The 21,929-nt window shown below is 37.2% G+C and overlaps 1 protein-coding gene across 2 annotated transcripts in view; it reads left to right on the top strand.

The window, feature by feature from the left end:
- The window catches only part of LOC129269503 (centrosomal protein of 131 kDa-like), a 28,140-nt gene extending 10,249 nt beyond the window's left edge, over positions 1–17,891 (top strand). For both annotated transcript variants that reach the window (XM_064105867.1, XM_064105868.1), the window contains exons 5-20: positions 597–705; positions 1,201–1,881; positions 2,803–3,072; positions 3,896–4,094; positions 5,167–5,431; positions 5,956–6,214; positions 6,739–6,864; positions 7,276–7,382; positions 8,017–8,113; positions 8,710–8,927; positions 9,608–9,833; positions 10,824–10,898; positions 11,319–11,467; positions 12,738–12,909; positions 13,630–13,826; positions 14,522–17,891. In XM_064105867.1, the coding sequence (XP_063961937.1) occupies positions 597–705; positions 1,201–1,881; positions 2,803–3,072; positions 3,896–4,094; positions 5,167–5,431; positions 5,956–6,214; positions 6,739–6,864; positions 7,276–7,382; positions 8,017–8,113; positions 8,710–8,927; positions 9,608–9,833; positions 10,824–10,898; positions 11,319–11,467; positions 12,738–12,909; positions 13,630–13,826; positions 14,522–14,657 (3,286 nt within the window). In that variant the 3' untranslated portion in view covers positions 14,658–17,891. The remainder of the gene's footprint in view (positions 1–596; positions 706–1,200; positions 1,882–2,802; positions 3,073–3,895; positions 4,095–5,166; positions 5,432–5,955; positions 6,215–6,738; positions 6,865–7,275; positions 7,383–8,016; positions 8,114–8,709; positions 8,928–9,607; positions 9,834–10,823; positions 10,899–11,318; positions 11,468–12,737; positions 12,910–13,629; positions 13,827–14,521) is intronic.
- Positions 17,892–21,929: the final 4,038 nt, after the last annotated feature.

Raw genomic sequence — 21,929 nt, 5'->3', positions numbered from 1 at the left:
TCCATAGCAACAAGATCGCTTTACGTGAAGTGATTTTGAAAACCACTTTCTAGTGATCAAATGGGAACGCTAGCATAGCGATCTTCTGGACTGGTTTCCTGAACCGGTTTCCAGTAAACTAGTTTTAGAAAGCGTAATGAGAACAATGTCAGTGCCTCTTAGCCAATCAGAATCAAGCAAAGATGTCAGATCTGACAACTTGTCAGACAAAAAATATTGATGAAACGGTCCCTAGGGGCTGATTAGAACCTTGTCCTGGGACCCATAACACAAAGCATAGTTAGCATAGATCGGACACTTGATTTTTACAATTGATTTGATTGTACATTGTGTTCAATGCAATCAATCGCAAATATTTGTTCTACAATCATTGCTGGCTTTGTGAGCATTTACAATACACATTGTCATTATTATACTTGCATTGTCTTAAGCAGTGTTGGAGGTCTCAAGACCAAAAGTGAATGCTTTGCCAATGTCTAAAATAAAGAAGTGAGGGGAGAGTAGTGTTATATTTGAACAGGCAACTTTGACGAAATTTGTTCCTGTAGTTCATATCTTACAGCTTCATAATTTTTACATTCCAATTTTTTTCTCAGTTCTACAGATTTTATGGCACTGTTCAACAATGATCATCAGCCTGTCATCAGAAGCAAAGCTAGTGGAACCACCAAAAAGTCAGTCACTCAGAAAAGGAGACAAGAACCGGTATATTGCTTTTACATAAAAATCTTAGTATTTGTATTGATGAGAATGTTTTCATTTTGCCCTTTTTTATTGGCTCTTTTCTTCCTTTATTTTGGTTTTGGTTCTTTATTGTTTGACATCCTGTCTTTCATTTTGTAGCTGTAATGTATTCAAAATACATTTGTATAATTCAGTGTGCTTTAATCTTCAATTGTTATATATTAAGATGATTCTTTTATAGAAAATATGAGCAGATTTCTGTGAACATTTTATATATTGGGAGTGGGGCCATTTATACAGTTTCTGTCCGGAATTATAGTTTGATCCATTTAGCTGTCTTTGTAATCCACCGATCTCATCTCCACCAAAGGAGAAATTGTGTGAACCAATTTTGCGGATACAATCAACTGAATGCCATGGGGCTTGCAATAGTAAATTTGATCATATTTTTTCTTTTCACTTGTACTCTCATCACCAGTTTTACTTGCTCTATTTTAATTCATGGTTGAATTTCAGATGTCGAGTAGAGCCTTTCAGATTCCTATCAGTGCAAGGACCAGTAGCACCTTGGATTCTTACAGATTAAACAGCTCCAGATCCCCTGCAGGAGATGCAGCCGCCTCTCCCTTTGAATCACTCACACAGCACCTTGAGAAAGACATTGATTCAAACCACATAGCAAGGAACTCCTATCAACAAGCAGAGAAGGATTACGGCAGCATGCCTCTCAGGAACGATGTTCCCGCTGTGAGTCCAAGGGGGCCGGACAAGAACCTGAGACCCCCAAGTCCGGTCAAGACCAATGAAAACGAGTTTCAGCTTGGGGAAGAGCCAACAAGGTATTGGTCTACAAGTCAGAGTGCTTATACAGGGGTACCATTGAACAGATCAGCGCATGATGCAAATGCACGACTCTTGAGAACTAGTACGTCCTCTGACCATCCTGTGGCAGAGGAATACATTGAATCGGTCAATGAGGCTGCCACCAAGATACAGAGATGGTACAGAGGGTGTGTACAGGAGAAACAGAAAGAGGGAGAGGATGAGATCAGGAAGATATTGAGTCAGAAGCGCAAGGAGCGTTCCGATCTGATCCATAGGGAACAGGATTCGGTGAGGACGAGGGAGCAGCAGGAGAAGGATCGGAAAAGATCCAGGGAGGAGAAATTACGGCAGGCAAGGCAAGCAGCAATTCAGGTATGAACGGATGTTTGAAAGTGGTTAAACCTTTGTACTTAGAGGAAAATGAAACTTTGGAACAAAATAGCTTGTGTGAAAACAGAAAATCAAAGAAACAGATCAACAAAAGTTTGAGAAATATTAATTGAATAATAACAAAGTTATGAGCATTTGAAGTTTAGATCATTATTGTAATTTAGATCCTCCTGTTGGCAATGCGACAAAAATGTGTGATGTCACATGTGAACAACTTTCCCATTTTGTGTACATTTCACATCTATCAGTAGATTATGAATTCTACTAAATAGCTTGTAATATAGATTTTCAAAGAATATATTATGGATAAAGAGGGCTTGTAATATAGATTTTCAAAGAATATATTATGGATAAAGAGTTTGTATCACCATAAGAAAGAGCAAAATGAAGCCATTATGGGGTATTCTATAGTCCATCAAAGGGAAAGTTGTTCACATGTGACATAACACATATTTGTCACATTGCCAATAGGAGGATCTCCATAGCATTAGTGATTGCAATATTCAAATGCTCATAACTTTCTCATTATTTGTCCAATTTTTCTTAAACTTTCTTTGATCTTATTCTTTTATTTTTCTCTTTCCACACAAGCCCACTTGTTCCAAGGGTTTCATTCCCCTTTGAATACATGTATCTCAATTTGTAGGAGCATAGGTTACAATTAAATCATATTTCCTATGTCCATTTATTCAATGTTTTTTGCTCTCTTTGATATGTATGTGTTTGCATGCCAGATCATATGCCCATTTACAAGAACGATCAAAATATTGGTAGAATCGACAATAATGTAGGTCATTTGAATTTGAAAAACCCACTCCCCCATAAATCTTATTCATTCTCATAATTATACATTTTTTACCTCTTTTCAAATTTTCTTGCTCTATCTCCCTGTTTTTCCTCCAGGATTTACAGCGGTCAAGAGAACAAAAGAAACAAGAAATCAAAGAAAAGGCTGAAGAAGAATTACGCTATCTCAAAGCCAGTGGGAAAGTAGGCAAGAAACCCACAACTAAGAAAGGTGCCACTAAGAAACAGTCAACAGGATCAGGTCCAAGCCCTCGGAAAAAGCTTACAGATGGGACTACAGCTAGGTCAACTGAACCAGAACTAAGTGGACAGCAGAGGCCTGGTACAGCTAGTAGTACAGGGAGAAAGGTGGACGGTATATTTGAAGTAAGCAGATTGTACATTACTTTACCAGAGTAAATTATATTTAAAAACAACTTAAAAATATGTTTTGGGCCTCTTTTCATGATTGGTATGATGCTTGTCTGCTTCCCAATTCTTGATGACCTCTTTTGAATTGAGAACAGCAACTTCACTGAATGACTTTGATACATCTTCCCTTATTTATTTTTTATAGTTGATGTGTATTGTACCATCACATGCTCATAACTGGGTAGAATATGATGATGTAACAATTTATGAAATTCTATAAAAGTTTTAATCTTTGATTACTTATGAGAAATAAACCCTAAAATCATTGCAAGTTACTTGGATATCATAGAGCTTTCAAGTCGTAATAGATATGTAGGGACAGTGATTTTCTGTTTGCCTTTAAGTTTGAATTGAAATAGAAAATCTGTTTTGTTCTTGACTATTGTGAAAAATTAATTGAATTTACCTTTGCATATCAGAATTCATATTTTTGCTGTGTACAAAATTTCCATTCTAGATCAAAGATTGCAATGGAATTTGCAGGTTTTCAGAATTGGAAAAGACCATTTTTTTGGTACAGAAAATTATTGTCCCTAAATACATGTATGTTATTTAAAGTTCCATCAGTTGTCATGTCATTAACAATTGAAATTGTTGATGCTTTTCAAAATTGTTGATTAGCCTGCAACGCTCCCACCTGTCTCTAGGCTCTAACCAGATAAGATAAGAAAACAAAACGAATGGTAATTAAATTCCTTATTAAGTTAGATTAGTTATCAGTCATATTTAAATATCATTTAGAAGATGTAAGTACCTTGACTTTCATATGCATTCACAGAGCGAACCTTCAACTCATCGTACCGGTGCGACAGAGAACGGTTACATTGGTGATACGGACAGCGAGCAACCTAATGACGCTCCAAGTCAGGCTCCAACTAAGACAACACTTACAGATCTTCTTGATACCTTGAAGCTTTTAGAAGAACCAGTCAGGGTACCTAGCCCTACAGAGAAGAAGCAGAAAGGACCTGCATGGTGTAAGTTTGCTTCGTAAAAGATATCAATAGCCAAGCATGTTGCTGTGGTTATCTTTTTTTAAGCATATATGGCTGTATTCCAATCCGGTAGTCATTTTATAAAGCGCCTTTTCCTTTAAGCTTATACAAAGCGCTGTTTAAGTGCTTCCACAGTCTGAGGTACTTTTCAATGTTTCAGCCACTTTAAGCTTTGGCTTTGGCAAAAGGAAGCAAGTTACAAAAGTATCATTTGTAAGCAATGTGTGTTCGTCTATTACCTAGGCGTCAATGCAATTTAGCAGCATATTATCTTCAGTATCTTTCCATAGAACGATAATTTCTTCACGAAATTTTGCCTGAACGTGCAACATACAAAGGGTGTTTCAGAAACAACAATAAATCAAATTTGACGGATGTGTCACTTGCTTCCTTTTGCCAAAGTTGGAGAGTATAGTGGGAATTTTGCTGAGTGTCTTGCCTAGTATCTTCCCTTGTAAAGAATTGTTCATGTATTGTACGACAGAGCCCTGCACCCAAAGTCATGATTTTTTTTGTTTTCAAAGTCAATGGGGTATGTTGCAAGCAATTGTTAGTGAGGCAAGAGACAAAGAAAACTTTGAACTTTTTTATTGAACAAGTTGGCGCAAAACAACTTGTTGAGATTAGTGCAGACGACCCCATGACATGCAACCTGACATCGTGAAATCACCATGCTTTCTCAAATTTGTATGTACACTTTTTTGGACTTGATCTCACCTTGTATGAACAATTGAAAATGTTGCTTCACCTTTGCTAAATCTGATAATTTTTCCGTTATCTTAACAAAGTGGAACTGGATTTCCAATATTTTAAACTACATTTTGACAAGTCATGACTTTTCCATTGATATTTTCATCATTAATAGGTAGAATGATCTACAAATATCAGATTTAACCGATGGAATTAAAATGATTGAAAATCTGATTTAGTGCTGCAGAACTTGTTCTAACTTGTCCCAGTTCCTAAAGTCATGTATAACTTACCTTATAGCCTCCTGGTTTAAGATTTCCCATTATGTAATCGTTCTTGATCAAATGTGGTTTTTTTTTGCCAGTGGATATATTTGATGACAAGGAAGAGGAGGAAGGGAAAGAAGTAGAGGACGAAACCAAACCAGCAAGTAGCAGGTACCTATCAGCCAGTATGACCGATGGCAAGCCTGGTGGTCCCGGGGGCAAAAGTCAAACTCAGTACCTTTCTGAGGAGAATCTCCAGGAAGCCACAAGGAGGAGTCTAGGAGGGGAGGCTACCAAACCGGTCCAGAAACCTAAGACCATGCCCTCTCCTAGCCACGCCTTGCTCACAGATGAGAAGCTCAGGTAGGGAGAATGTTTATATATCTGTCTATTTGTTCAGATCATGGGTAAATTAGTGGATGATTAGTGTGGTATGAATGTATCGAATGGTGAATTACTGTTTTATCATTTAAGCATCCTATATTACAAGACAACACAGCTCAAAATGTTTCATTATGCTGGCCAGATGTGAGTTGTTGAAGAGTAGAGGTGGCAACATTAATCCTAAAAAGACAGGGGAGCCCCCCCCCCCCCCCCCCCCCGACACCTACTTTTTCCAGTGTCGACCGCTGAATTTTTACTTTCAGGTCTCGGTAACTTTTGAGACCAAACTTGAGTCCCCCGGATACGTGCTTCAGAAATTACGCAACATTTTGTAAGTGCATGCAGACCCAAAAATGGTGAAAACGTGAATTCGTGTGAAAATGCAATACAAATAGTGTTTTGAACCAAAATTAATAAATGTATCATTATTTTTCATTTTAGTGATTAAAATCATGTTCCATTCTGATCCTTGACAAATCTTTCATGGTTCTTTTCTGCCCCAGGAACATCATGTCTTTCCTTGATGAAGTCGACCATGCCGAACAGGAGACAGTCAGTGAGTTCTCTCAGGCCTTGGATGTGGACCAAGCACCCACCACCTCCAGAACTGTCCCCGCTGTTCCTCTGGTCCCTTCTGCGGAGGAGATCCAGAAGCTGGAGGAAGCTTCTGCAGCAGCCTCAGAGGTCACCAATACTGTCCTTTCACAGAGGCTGCAGTTGGAGGAGAAGGATAGGAGTGTCAAAATGCTACAGAAGGCTCTGGTTAGTCTGTGTTAGTCTTCTTCTGCATTTTTAAGCAGGTCCAAAGACATAATTTTTTTGTTCATCTGACTCCCATTTTCTCCTTTCTATTTCTCTTTAAGAGCTGCCCAAGCCATGATAATTTGAGAACATTAACAATTTTCCATATGAGATAGAAAAATAGACAAATACTTTGAGGAAAGTCTTATATATATAAGGGGTTGGATACATTGCCCATGCAAAATTTCAGTTAAAAGGTTGTAGATGTCTATTTTATCAACATATTGGCTTTTCAAACTATGAAGAACTTTTGAGGAATAAGAAGTACAAGAGTTGTCTTAGTAGGGTCCAGAAAAAAACTAATCATAAAACCATTTGTTAAACCACATAAGCAAGCTTTTTAAAATAACCTGAAAATTATGGCACTTTTTAAACACATATGTGGTAGGAATTAATAAAGCAAATATGCATTTCTCGTATGTAAAAAAGTCTAGACCTGTAGTAGTGAAAGTAGTTTGAAAGGTTTTACTTATCTCAATACCCAGAACCAGCAGCGTGAGCTGACAGTCAGACATGCAAAGGAACAGGATAAAGAGACCAAAAGAAGACTTCACCTTCAGAAGGAAGAATATGAAGCAACTATCAAGAGACATTTATCATTCATTGATCAGGTAAAAGCCCACACAGAAGATGAAATATAAATCTTGATGAAGGAATGTTTTCTGTGAAAGGTAGATTGCTTGAAAATCACAACATGCTTCTACATAGACTAGAAATAGTGATCTGTGGTCATGTTACTTTGTCACATGAATTTGAACAATTTTTTTTTATTGTTCAGACATGATAATGTGCAGTAATTCTTTGAGTTTTATGAAATTGTTGAAAGTTTGGACCCAAAACTAAAACATCATTATGGTTGAATTACACGTAATGTATTTCATGGGCCATGTTATATGGTGTCGTGGCTTTGTTTAAACAACTATGGAAAAAAAAAAAATTGTGATAACTATTTAACTTGATTTGAATTTCCCTTTTGCAAAGTGTAAGAATGTTTTCTACCACATTTTTATGATCTTCCACAGCTTATTGATGATAAAAAGGCGTTAGGAGAGAAATATGATGGTGTGGTGACAGAACTCAAACAAGTTGATAAGAAATACCAAGGAAGAATAAAGAACATGGAAGACAGGTGAGTAAAAGTGTAGAGTGCAATATTTGAAATGGTCAAGCAAGCATTTAATACAATAAATTAATTCAACGAGAATTACCAAAAAAGGGAGCTTTATTTCTGAGGGGTATTATTCCTCTTTAATCAGAATTATGGTTATGATTTTCCTCTTTTTTCACAAGCAGGACATGGGATTTTTAATTAATTTTTACCCCATTTTTTATCATTATTTATGCCGTGGAGCAACAGTTTACAGCTGATATGTTGTAATTCTTGTACTGAAATATATTATTATTTTCGTAGTTATCACATCACAATTTGCTATGCATTTTTTTGTATGACTGCTACACAAAATTTCTTCTGTGCAGTAGTTTTTATTCATAGGACTGTACTAAAATGTGTGATAAACTTTTTCCAATCAGCTAAAACAGCTTATCAAATTTGAGTTGTAATATCAATCATTCACTGCTAACAGTCTGAAACCAGTTCCACTCAGCCTGGTAAATCAAGGAATTTAATGAAATTATCAGAGCTGTCATGGAAACGTACCCAAGATCAAAGTTTACTACCTAATTATTTTGCGATTTTACCTCTAGCGATGTAATAATATATCATTAGTTTATATTGGATTGCTCTTTTTCTTTGATGTCATCAGTCATGGGAGAGAACTGAGCAAGATCAAGGATGTACAGGCTGCAGCTGAGAAGCTGAGAAGAGAGAAATGGATTGATGAGAAAACAAAGAAAATAAAGGTAAGAACACGGGAATGTTTCATGAAACAAATGATCAGTGATTATCACTGACAATTTTGCTCTGAGCCCATCAGATGCAAGGCTTTCAGTAGCTTATAACAAATGGTCAATGAATTTCACTGCCTATTTGTTTCATGAAATTTACACTTAATGTACTTATTATCATTTTGCACGATGGTTTTATAAACAATTCATTTTATGAGTGGTGTTAGGCCAAATGGGATAGTAGGTGCACTATAGCAGGGCTGCTAAATCTCCTTGATTGTCAGGGAGACTCCCTGAAAGTTGACTGATTTTCGAGTGAAAAACTGCAGATTTTCAACATCTCCCTGATTCATACATTGATTCTTTCATTGGATCATGTGTAATTGAAAAGAATCTTCCTTAGTAAATTCCCCCTGAAAAGTAATTATCAAAGTTGGCAACTCTGCTATAGCCTAATTGGAAATTACACTAAATGGTAAAAGGGTTTGAATTGCAGTGAGACCAAATGGTTAGTAGATGAACTGCAGAAGACCAACTGTTATTAGACCATGTGAGGTGAGATCAAATGGAAAGTACACCAAGTGGCAATTTACCCTTTCGTCATCTAACAGGAAATCACTGTGAAGGGACTTGAACCCGAGATCCAGCGCCTGATTGCAAACCACAAGACCGAGATCAAGAAGCTGAAGACCATCCATGAAGCCGAGATGCTTCAGGCCGAGGAGAGGGCGGGTCAGAAGTATGTCCGTCATATAGAAGAGCTCAGGGATCAACTGGCTGATGAGAAAGAAGCTGCTTGTGCCAGAGAACGAGAACTTGCAAAGCAAAGGTGAAGTAATCATGTAGCCAAAAGAGTAGGTGACGTTACGGCACCAACTTTGCATGGAAAGGGGTAGCAGAAAAGGAGGATAGTAAGAGGAGGGGAAAAAAAGGAAGAAGACGGGAAAGAAAAGATAGAAAGAGGAGGAGGAATAAGTAGATGAGGACGGAGAGGAGGAATGAATATACGAGGATCAAGAGGCCAAGGTAGCAGAAGAGGAAAAGAAAGAAGAGGGGAAAGAAGATGAAGCAAGAAGAGGAGGAGTAAGGAGATGTTGAGAAGAAAGGAAAGAGGGAAGAAGGAGATAATGAGAAGACAGTGGGAAAATTTGGGCTAGCTATTTTTTGGCTCCATTTATTCAATTATTGATTAACTTTATATAGGCATGTTATCTTCAGCTTTCCCAGAGAGTGAATTCTGACCCCAGAATCCTTGAAGGAACTGTGTTTCAACTAAAAACAGTTTAAGGAGCTCGTTTAATTCCCTGTCCTGTCACAGATTTCCTTTCAAAATAGTGGTCAGTGAGTTTAATCTGCATTCTTCAAAATTTTGTTCAAAACTATTTATGGACCCATTTAGCTTGTCATAATCAAATCATTCATTATGTAAATTTGAGGTCAACTATATGAAACATCCCTTGGTTTTTAAATGCCTTTAATATATTGAGGTTCCTCATCTTTTCTTGTCAGATACGAGAAGCAGTTAGAGCAGGAGGAGGCTGCCTACCAGCAGCAGAGGAGGCGGATGTACTCAGAGGTTCAGGAGGAGAAGGATCGCATCAATGAACAGGCTAGGAGACAGAGACAGGAGATGGATAGACTACAGCAGACGATGGAAGCTAACAGTCACAAAGCTATCAGTGCTATGAAGGAGGAGTATGAGAAAGCTAGGGATGAACAGGAGAGAAGACACAGGGTTAGAGTCTATTGATAATTCATTACAAAGTCACAAAAGTCCAATATCATTCACATTGTTATTTACCTATTATGGATGCACAGAAACATTGCTAGCGCTAACAGAGTACTAACAGTAGGCCTAGTCACATCTTTCAGGTTGTGATGTCCAAGATGTAAACAATTTGTTGTTGTGACATTAGGCATTGTTGGGACATTGCCAGTTGTAACATGGGCCTCTGTTAGCGCTAACATCATTTCTGTATGGGTGGTACAGAGCTTTAGATGGACTAAAACACTGACTACTTACATGAATTGATGAAATGCATGAGGCCAAACAGGTAAACTCTGTGAACTTTATATTTTAAACTGAAAAAGTTTACAATTAAGGTTTTGAAATATGGAAAGTAATCCTTTTCTTCTTATGTTTACATGCAGTGTCCAGCATAATTTTCAAATGATGTTAGGTAATGGGTTGGTCATGTTAATATTTAATATTTTATAACCAAGTTACACTGACAGAATATACAAACAAATAACATCGATAAGTGCGATCATTCTATTGGTGAATAGATCTTTGTTTATTTCTTTAGATATACATCCTGTAATCTAATGAGTTGCTTAATTCATCTATGGAATGCTTAAAGCATAACCTTGAGTTTATTGCCTATACAATGAATTATATTGGCTGCTTTTGAATTTGTTTCTGGTTTGCTTGGTCTCATTATTTCAGAGCTATTAGAGATGTTTGAATCAGAAGTTGCTTCGAGAACCATCAAACCAGGGGCCCGTAACACAAAGCTTAGCAATGATCGTAGAACATTTTTCTACGATCGATTCCATTGACTACAATGTACAATCAATCGTATAAATCGAGCGTACGATTAATCGCTAACCTTTGTGTTACGGGCCCCAGATGAAGCTGTTGTTGTTTTGCATTCAGTAGATTGATTGAGTGTAAGACTTCATGTTGTGTATCATTTATTTTTAATGTGCCTCTTTGTGTATCCAGGCTGAAGTGAAAGACCTAGAAGAACGTCTTAGGATAGAGAAGCAAGCTTGGGAAGAAAACTACATGAAGAAACAGGTAGGAATCATTTCTGGTGAAGACATACAAGATTATAATATGATCAGTTAAACAATATGCTGATGAAAAATACACCATGTTTGTCAAGCGAACCAGTCAATTGGTTTGTTGTATGTTTTTATGAAAAAACATGGTTATTACGCTATCAGGTGAATTCAGATCTGCCAAATAACAAAAATTGAATCTGTCTGTGTCAAATCTCTTCAGACCAAACAACTCTGTTTATACCAGACTAAGATCTATATGCAGCAGAAGGTCAAGTAAACAAACACTGGGTTATTTTTGCCTCACTGCAACCTCCAATCTATTAGCTTTAATGCTGGTGATTATGTTAATCTGTACATAATGTGAAACAAAAATATGGGTTTGATATCATAATTCTATGTTTCCTACAACATATATATATTGTTTGTTTATTAGGAAACATGGCTGCTGTCTAAAGAGCGTGAACTGAAGGAGCAGGTTAGGAGAGACAGAGACAAGGAGATTGAGATGGTTATCACCAGACTAGAAGACGATGCTCAGTCATCTAGGGACGAACAAGAGAGGGCAGCAGAGAATAGGATCAAGTAGGTTTATATCTTCCAGTAAACCAGTAATGGATTATGTGATACATGATGCATATGTTATTTGGAAAGTATCCAAGGTGTTAATCATGAGATCTTGGGTTCAATTCCAACTGTAGCACTATTATTTCCCTTTTGCAAGACTTCAAGGTCCGAATTTATAAAGGTGGTTTTCAAAACCCACGGTTGAATTCATGGTTTATGCAGTTTTCTTGTATAAATTACGCTTAATTTAGTACGTATCGGGCGCATGTATAAAAAGTGTCCAATGCTGATGCACGCTTTTGTCACAGTGCGCCAAATTGATGCCTGTTACCATGGTTAGATACCCTATTTTATTCATGAGTCCACTGTTTGAAGAGTGGACTCCTTAATTCAAAACAGTGGACTCGTGAATAAAATAGCATGGATAACCACGGCAACAGGCGTCAATTTGGCACTCTGTGATAAAAGCGCGCATCAGCATTGGACAATTCTTAATATATGCGGTAAAATAAGTGTAATATATACAAGAAATCTGCATAAACCATGGATTCAACCGTGGGTTTTCAAAACCACCTTTGTGAATTTGGGCCCAAGAATTCATTCACCACTCTAACCAAAGGAACATTTCATGAAAATACTTGTTGGATGTTTTATCTGACATAATGTGTTATATCCCAAAGTTACCTTGGTATCAGTCAGACATCTGTTCTCAGCGAATCAAAATCAGAGAAAGTTGACAGATCTGACTACTTATCAATGGAATTCTCAGTGTGGAATGGACACTCAGTAGGATTTGAAAGTCTATGTACTTTTTTTTCCAGCATTTTGGATTCCTTGTATGGCAACTGGCTAGGTTTAGGGGGAAGGGGGAATTCCCATAGATTATCATATTGTTACTATTTGATCAAGTGTTTGAGTGAGCTGAAGAGACTGAATGAGGGTTAGCAATTTTAGAAAAGGAATACAAGACATTAAAGTTTAGTCTCATGCTAACTTACCCATTTTGGAATTGTCAATGTGTTGTTGGGCTGTTACAATCAACTTTATGAATGACCGATGGTCGTTTCTTACAAGCTTTATCAACACCAATTTTACCACCAGATGGGATCACCGGTCATTCTTAAAATAGCTCATAACACACAAGAAGCGGGTTTTTTGAAATGCTTACTGGACAGTACAAATCAAGTAGCACTGTGATTTCACTCTTATTTTAGTTTCTATTCTAGTTGTATCTTAACGTAATTGTTAACTAAAAAAATCACCTCTCTGGGATATTCTTTTTCTCCAGACGAATCCGAGACAAGTACGAGGGTGAATTGAGGGAAGTTGAGACCTCTGAGAGAAAGACCCAAGAGAGATTGAATGAAGTGAAAGCTCATCTAGCTGAGGTTGAAGGAGAGAATCTACGAATCGAGGCCCTGTTCAAACAGAAAGATCATGAGGTCTCCCAGGTCAATAAGGTCAGTCAAATTCATTTGGAAGTATGCTGTGCCTTCTTTTTTAGAAGATTTGCACGGTCACAAGATGAAGATAAAATGATTTATGTTTTATTTGATTATTTTGAAAAAAAGAAATATAACAACAACAACAACAATAATGATAATAATAACAACCTCAACCACATTTCTAATGCACACATATCCACTCCAAGGAATGCTCAAGGCACTGGTGTAAATCCGAGAGGTGAACCTATTGTTCAAGGGGGTGATATATTTTTCATCCCCCCCCCCCCCCACTTGAATAGTATGACTTCACCGATTTACGCCAATGGCTCAAGGTGCCTGACAATTCAATATCAATTCAACATAATAAAAAGTAAAATTAGAATAAAAAATATGTATACATAGAAAAGTAAATTTGCCTTAGTCAATCTATTTAGACCACAGAAATCACCATGACTTTATAGCATAAATTTGAAGTAGAGAAAAGTTTATAACACATGTTTTGCATAATCTGGCCTAAATATTGCTTCGACTCAGGCAAATGTATCACTAATGTAAGGTCGACTTATGCAAGTTTACCTGGATTTGAAAAAAGGTGTTATACTCATGCCTATTTAAACTTTAGTTAAGGTCTGATTTATTGAAAGTGATTGCAGAAAACTATTGGTTAATGTAAATTGATTGTGGTGTAAACTATGGCCATTACCAATAACAATCTTTTGCTCCCCTCTTTTGTAGGTTTGTGAAAGACTCAGCAAGGAACGTAAGAATGTTGAGGAGGTGATCAGGCAAGAGTTTGCTGATCGCTTGGTTGCCGTGGAGGATGAGAACAAGAGGGTTAAGAATGAGATCTCAGAGATGAGAGCCAGACACAAACTGGAGCTGACCCGGATTCAAGAGAGCAAGGAGGAGGAGATGGAGGAGGTCCATAAAAGGTGAGATGTCAGAGATGATAGATAAAGTTGATGATGAGGATGATGGTGATGATGATGGTGATGGTGATAATGATGGTGGTGGTGGTGATGGTGATGATGGTGGTGGTGGTGATGATGGTGATGGTGATGATGATGGTGGTGATGGTGATGATGGTGGTGATGGTGGTGATGGTGGTGATGGTGATGGTGGTGGTGGTGATGGTGATGATGGTGATGGTGGTGGTGATGGTGATAGTGGTGATGATGATGATGATGATGGTGATGATGATGATGGTGGTGGTGATGATGGTGGTGATGGTGATGGTGGTGATGATGATGGTGGTGGTGGTGGTGGTGATGGTGGTGGTGGTGGTGGTTGTGATGGTGGTGGTGGTGGTTGTGATGGTGGTGATGATGGTGGTGATGGTGGTGGTGGTGGTGATGATGGTGGCGATGGTGATGGTGGTGGTGGTGGTGATGGTGGTGGTGGTGGAGGTAGAACGCTGTTCGGAGTCAGCAGGGAAACCAAGGTATACTCTTGTCATAGGCAAATCAGTTAATTTTTATACCTACATATCTACAGATCATCACTTTTAGAAAAGCATTTTCAGTTCTTGTATAAACCAATTCACTCTTTTACTTCACCTTCCTCTGATAATCATATATGATACACTTATGAGTATTTCCATTCAATATTTTGTATTCATTTCCTTCAGGGTCAAACAAGCAATAGCCAAGAAGGAAGATGTGGTCAGTCAGTTGAGACAGCAGCATGCAGCAGCGGTCAAGCGAGCTGACCATCTTGAGTCTCTCTTAGAACAACAGAGGAAACAGCTGGTCAAGAAGAAATGATCGAACAAGTATGTGGTTCTATGGAAACGGTGATTTGTTCTCTCTACCTCTAACCCTAAGAATTCCTATAGTATCTCCTTGCTACAGGAAACATTTGGGGCCTATTTCATAAAAATTGTTGTTATAACAAATTTGCAATAACAGTAAAAGCTACTGAAATTATTCACTTTGATTGGCTGCTAATAGACCTGTTATAGAAATTAAGTGTAACAAGTCTTTATGAAACAAGATCCTGGTTGAATAGAAATGATTTAAGCAGCATTATGTATGCTATGCTTTGCCATCTGGGTTTTCTGTAAGAAGCTTACAGGTTCAAATCCAGATGAAGACTGTGGCATGCTGGGACAAAAGGGTTGACCACTGAGAACAGAATGTCAAAGTACACCATCAAAAGCAGCTCATCATGAATAAAATGTTTGCGGGAATATAGAATGGTAGTGCCATTCTTTAGACTCGGTACTATGGAGACAGTCGGCTGCATCACACACTCCATTCAACATAAAAAGTTGACCCACCCCCTTCCTGCTCTTAATGCGGTGCAATGCACACAGGTACGACAGAAAGGTTTATCAAGCTAGGCAGTTTATGAGGCAAACTCGTAGAAAAGATTATATCAGATAAATAGGCAGTTTCATGTACCATTAATATGAAAGGTTTTGTGAATTGTCTATGACTTGTGCAATGTCTCGGCTTATGTGAACTTGATTTATCCATGGTATGATACACATAAGTAATACGTTATCAAACAAAGTACCAATGAAATGTGTGTGAAATTTCTGGAGTTTGTTCTTATTATTTCTTCTCGAGAACCTAAATTAGGTTAGAATCATCCACCCTAGAATAAACAGATGTCATTTAAACTTAAATTGAAATTTAAAAAAATGTTTATTAGACATTGAGAGATAGAAACGATTGGAAGAGATGTGTTTTGGTTTGATATGAATATCAAGAAAAGAATCTAATATTTATCACGTTGATGATGTTGAATGTGTTTCAGGTCAGATTAATTTTCTTTCTTCACATATTAAAACAGTGAATATTCAATTGCAATTTTGAAAAAAAATCAAAGAGATTGAAATGCCGTCCATTAACTTTTTATCACCTTGAATTCACTCCTACGTTATTTGATTATTCTTTTAGCATTTCATTTCAATTGATTCACACTTGTCATTTTTTAATGAAATAAGATTTTCATATTTTGTGGCTCATTACCTTTTTGGAGTTTACCAAAATACAAAAAAATGAAACTTGAAATTTTATCATCAAGGTTGATACTGGATTTACTCTAAAATTTGTACATTACCTTATTTATTAACAATTCTGAAGTTGTAATTGACAGATTACCTGCCAGCCTTGTGAAACTTGGTACTTTCTGAAAGGTAACTTGTATTTTCTCTACTCACTGACCGAAAGCAAGAACATTGCAATTTTAAGCTGCCTATTAATTGATGTAAAAACCAATGAATAATTGAAAACCTTGCAAAGTATTTTACTTAAATTATTCCTGAATAAGAATGATGATGATAGATGATGATATCGATGCCCATGGCAATGACAATGATGGTGAAGATGATGATGACGATGATGATGATGATGATGATGATGATGATGATGATGATGATGATGATGAAGATGATGATGATGATGATGATGATGATGATGATGATGATGATGGTGATGATGATGATGATGATGATGATGATGATGATGATGATGATGATGATGATGGTGATGGTGATGATGATGATGATGATGATGTTGATGTTGATGATGATGATGATGTTGATGATGTTGATGATGATGTTGATGATGATGGTGAAGATGATGATGACGACGATGATGATGATGATGATGATGATGATGATGATGATGATGATGATGATGATGATGATGATGATGATGATGATGATGATGATGGTGATGATGATGATGTTGATGTTGATGATGGTGTTAGTGATGTATATAAACGTAACTTACATGTATGTAAGTAGAAAATTCCAATGGTGATAATGTTGTAATGTAATCCTGCTATTACAGAAGATCATCAGTGTATCATTTGCACAATTGAGATTTCTCTGAGGAAATGGAAATTGTTTTTTTAATATCTGGCCTCCACGAATGTTCATTTCTGCTCTAGTAGTGCGGCGATTTGTAATATATTCTGTTATCAGGTTATGTTCCTCATAAATGGCATTTAAAGTGCCGGTAAAATCCCCTTGGAAGTGAATGTGAATATTCCAATTCATTTCTAGATTATATGATGCCCTAAATCAGTGATGATGTTAAGGATATGGAATTTTTAAAATTTTGTTCCATTGGATAAAGGTTGATTTGTTACCCGACCAAACTGAAATATCTTTGTATTATTTCTTGATATTAAACTACTCAGGCATGAAATGGCCTGAAAATTTCAGTGTATAATCTGCCTGTAGATGTCATATCCAATCACTGCAATTGTAAGACAAGCTCCAAGGGCCATTTTAACAATATCCTGAGAGGGGATACTACATAACTAATAATGCAAAATTCTCATTTTCACAAAGAATCAATGGTTGAAAAAAGATTCAATGCCCACTCTATTTGTGTAGGTTTAGAATGTTAGATAATACTGAAGTATAATATAATATTAGACAGGCTTTAAAATAAAAACACCCCTGTACAAGAAAAAGAGTATTAGCCGATGTTAAGAACAGAAAACTCATTGAGATAAGTGCATAGAATTTTTAACGATTTTGCTTTGCATTTCACTTACTAGGTTATTTCAAGTGCAATTCTCTTTTAAATCTTTGAACTATCATATTCTTCCTGAATCGCAGGAAGAGATTGGGAAAGGACATTCATCTCCTTGTCTTGATAGACTAACAAGAAATGGCATCTTATTGCAGAAGTGATGCAAGTAGTGCAGTACACTACTTCGCTTAATTTTTTTTAATTAGAATTTTGACTTTAAAGGAAATATTTTCAGCATATCAATTTGCAATAATTAACACATACGATCCCTCATGCTTACAGAAAGGGTTTTTGTTAAGTGTAAAAAAAAAGGCATGCTTGGCAGAAACTAAATGTTGCCACAGTAACATGTATGTGTGTGCTTCTCCTGTTATTTGTACTAATGACATTCTTTTTCAAGTCCTTGGTATGGACAAGTGTAATGGAATGATACTGTATTTTGTATTTAGATGTGACTAACTGAAAACCTTGAATATTTATTATAAATAGATTTTGAATTAATTATTGGCATTTGTAAAGTGTTTGATGATATGTATATAATAGTTTTAGTTGGTGTATGATGGTGTAAGATAATTAGATGACAAATAATTAAACTCCAAACTTCAGAGTATTTCATTCACAAAATGTTAAGATTCTTCTGTACACTAGATCAAAGAAAAGAAAAAATAAATAGAGAAAATAATCTCAACACAAAGGAATTGATGGATGGTGAGAATGATTTGATTTTATGAGAGAGAGAGAGAAAGAGGGAGGTGGCGGGAAATGTGTGACAGGGTGAATCAGTGACAAACCATGGTAGGGGCACATCCAACTCCCCCCCCCCCCCACCCTTTCAGAGCCATAAAAAATATTTTAAAGTGGGAAAAGTCGTGCATACTGAAGTGAAGACCTTTTTTTTTTTACACAAATTGCCACTTGTTATTTTTTCTGAACAAAAATGCCCCCTCCCTGGAGTGAATAAGGAAGGGAAATGAATTGAATTTCAATGGTCAAGGATGGATGGAGAAAAACTGCATCGATGAGGGGGGGGGGGGGGGTCGTAGTAGTATTGTGAGACATATGCAGGGAAATCATTGAAAGGGCTTTGCAAGAGAGAGATGAGTATTCTGTAGATATTGTGCAATGGAGAGAGCCTTATTCGAAGTTTCTTTCCCGCGATCCTTTTCCGTTCCAACTTGCCATTTTGATTTATTCCCCATTTCTCGGTCATTTATTAGTATTTAAGGATGGTACTGTTCCTACACACATGTTCTTCTTTCCTTCTTCCCCCTCTTTCCTTCCATTTTCCCTTTCTTTTTCTTTTTACGTTGCATTTCTGTTTCCCGGCAAAATCCTGGGGGGTGGGGTTGCAAACTGCCCCCTGCCCTCGCCAGTTACGCCACTGAGAATTAATGTATTTCACCAAACAAATTATGCAAGAGCGAAGCGCGAGCTGAGATCTTATTCATAGACTGATTTGAAAAGGGGAATGTTTGTATGAATCAATGAACAGGATACGTATCTCACTAAACAAAGAATATAAACTAGGATTTTTCTATTAAATTTAAAATAGGTTATGGTTCCCGGAGCAAACACTGAAATCCACCACTCCCCCAAAGTACACTTCCATGACTACGCATCTCACTAATGGTACATGTATAAGCATGGGCGGAAATCACAGGGGACGCCCCCCCCCCCCATCCAAGGGGGGGGGGCACAATATCAAATGTCCCCCCCCCCACACACACACACACACACTATTTGTGGAAGGAGCAAAAAAAAGGGGAAGAAGAAAAAAAGAAGGGAAAAGAGAGGAGAAAAAGAAGAGGATGAAGACGAAAGAATAAAATAAGGTGAAGGCAAGACATCTTTCATGTCACTATAAAAAAATTTCGCCCACGCTTAATGCTCGCATTGCCTGTTCTATGAGATACATATCTTGTTCAATAGGCTGATATGGGGCTTAAAATATTAAGTTTTGAAGTCAATATACAAAACATTTCTCGGACATCGAGCTTTCATTATTTTGTTTGATTTACAAATAAATTTTTCTTTAAAGTGTTCTGTAAAATGTCCGTGTTATGGTCTGAATATCAACATTTTCAGTGCGCGCTAGCATTATTTGATTTGTCAAGTACCTCTTGTCTTTGTGTAGGCCCCTAGTCCCTATTCCATGAAGTTCTCAAAATATCCCTTTTCAGGTCTACTTGTCAAAAGGTATCAGCTATCGTTGCGCGCTCGCATTTTGATTTTGGGTTATGTATACTATCATATTCGTACAAACTACTTAAAATTCGTCTTTCATGACAGTTTATCAAATATTTCGGCTCTCGATTTGCGCTCGCGTCATTGTAAAAAACATATTAACCCATGCATCCTATTCATGATTACAAATTTCGCGCTCTCATTAGGCTTATTAGATCAATAAGTAAGATAATAACATTTTCTTGAACTCTCAATAATCAAAATATCCCCTTTTCAGAATAAAATATCGGCAAGTCTAATCTCGCGCTCAGGAAGACGAATAGGAAGAAATTCATCATTTTCATATGATGACGAAATGTCCTTAGAATTTCCCGGTCCTATAGTCAAAATGATACTAAAAAATATCAGCTCGCGCTTCGCACTCGCATCATTTATTTAGTGCGGTACATATCCACTTCAGAATTTTCCTACACAGTGCTTGAAATTCACCCTTTTCAGATGGGAATATCAAATATTTTCAGCTCGCGCTTCGCGCTTGCATTATTGCTTTGCGTAATTGAAAAAAACAAAAACATTTAGAATGCCCAGATTCTAGGTCTGAATCTAAGCTCGCGCATGCATGTATATTCAGATACACAGCTTGGTCTTTATTTAAATCAAGCTTAAATTAATCAGTTTCAGATCAGAATATACATTTTATTCTGCTCGCGCTTTGCGCTCCCATTATTAATGTAGGAAGATATCAAATTACCCATCCCTTACCCATTCCCGATTTACAAAACATAAATAGAGTGTCCCGTTCATAGGTTTAAATCTCAATTTTGCTTCCGCTGGCGCTTCGTGCTCGCATCGATTGTATAATTATATACCTATCCTGTTCATGATTACAAAAAGTGCTTAGAATGCAGTTTTTAGGTCGGAATGTCGAAAATATTCAGCTCGCGCTTCGCGCTCGCAATTTGATTGTTCAAATGTGTATAGTCTTCATGGGTAACTGCAAATAGTCCTCAACATGTCCCTTTTCGATCAGGCCAGAAGGTATATCAAAACTTTCTGCTGGCGCTTCGCGCTCGCAGTAATTATTTGTTATATATGCATCTTGTTCAGGATCACAAACATTGCTCAAAATATTCAATTTTTAGGACAGAATATATACATGAAATTTCTTAAAATTTTTTTTTAGCTCATTATTCGCGCTCGCTTGCACTAATTGATTATACATATACGTCGTCTTATAAGAATAAAGCGAAGAAGTGACTATATATATATATATATATATATAGAAATAGTTTGCTTCGGCATATGGAATAAAATAATCATAAATGGTTTGGTAATAGCCGTGGAAATAAAATCGTAGATTTTAAAAGGAGCATAGCTCTCAAAAATGAAAGGTAAAGTCACACTCTACTGGTGAGTGTGTGTATAAGAACAATTGAAACATCAATGTCCTTCCACCTTTTAGGGGAGATTTCCGCCCTGGGTATAGACAGAAGGCGTAGCGACCAAGTGATGAATTAATATTTTGATATTCATATTAAACACGTGACAAATCATAAAAAATGCAAGAAACGAAATCTACAATTCATGTATAGCGAAAAACAAAAGATAAGCAGGAACAGATAGAAGAAAAGGGGAAAGGGAACAAAGACCTTGTATGTATATAGCCCACCGGGATAGCCCATTATAAATAACAGCTCACCTATTCACCACCCGAGCTTCCAAACTGAGAAATCGTAATCGTAAAGATTCGGACACACCTTCAACACACCCCGTCTTGCAAATACTATAGTCTGCAATTTGAGACCATGCAAGAGAAGTAATTACTTCTCCACCACAGCCGAATATACGTGTAGTCCTCAGGATTGAGTCCCAGTTCACAGCTACCCCTCCCCCTCCGTTCCCAATTAAAGATGTAGGGCCTATATATGGTGCATCATGTTTGCTTGTTTGTTATATTCTGTTTTTTTTTTTTCATTCTTGCTGAAATTCTTGGAGAATATTTATCTATTTAGCCTGAGAGTGGAGACTGCGACCCCTGCGCGCAAGGGCGGAAATCTCTCCCCAAAGGTAGTGGGACCAGAGGCTGAAAATTTGACAAAAAAAAAAAAAAAAAACGTTATCACCCAAAAAGTTAGGTCATCTCGTCCAAAATACATGTTTTTACTTCGATTTTGAATGAAATATTTCTTTCTATCATAAAAAGACCAAAAATAATGGGGGAACATTTGATATTGTGTCCCCCCTACTGCATGTATTTTGAGTAGGGGGACGCGTCCCCCTACCCCCCCCCCCCCCCCCTGGGATTTCCGCCCATGCGTGCGCGTGCAGCGCAGTTTGTTGATCAACAAATCCATTGCC

The sequence above is a fragment of the Lytechinus pictus genome, chromosome 10 (assembly GCF_037042905.1).
Source record: "Lytechinus pictus isolate F3 Inbred chromosome 10, Lp3.0, whole genome shotgun sequence".
In the NCBI taxonomy this organism is placed as follows: Eukaryota; Metazoa; Echinodermata; class Echinoidea; order Temnopleuroida; family Toxopneustidae; genus Lytechinus; species Lytechinus pictus.
Note: the sequence above shows the minus strand (reverse complement) of the source record. Positions and strands in the feature narration are given on the sequence as shown.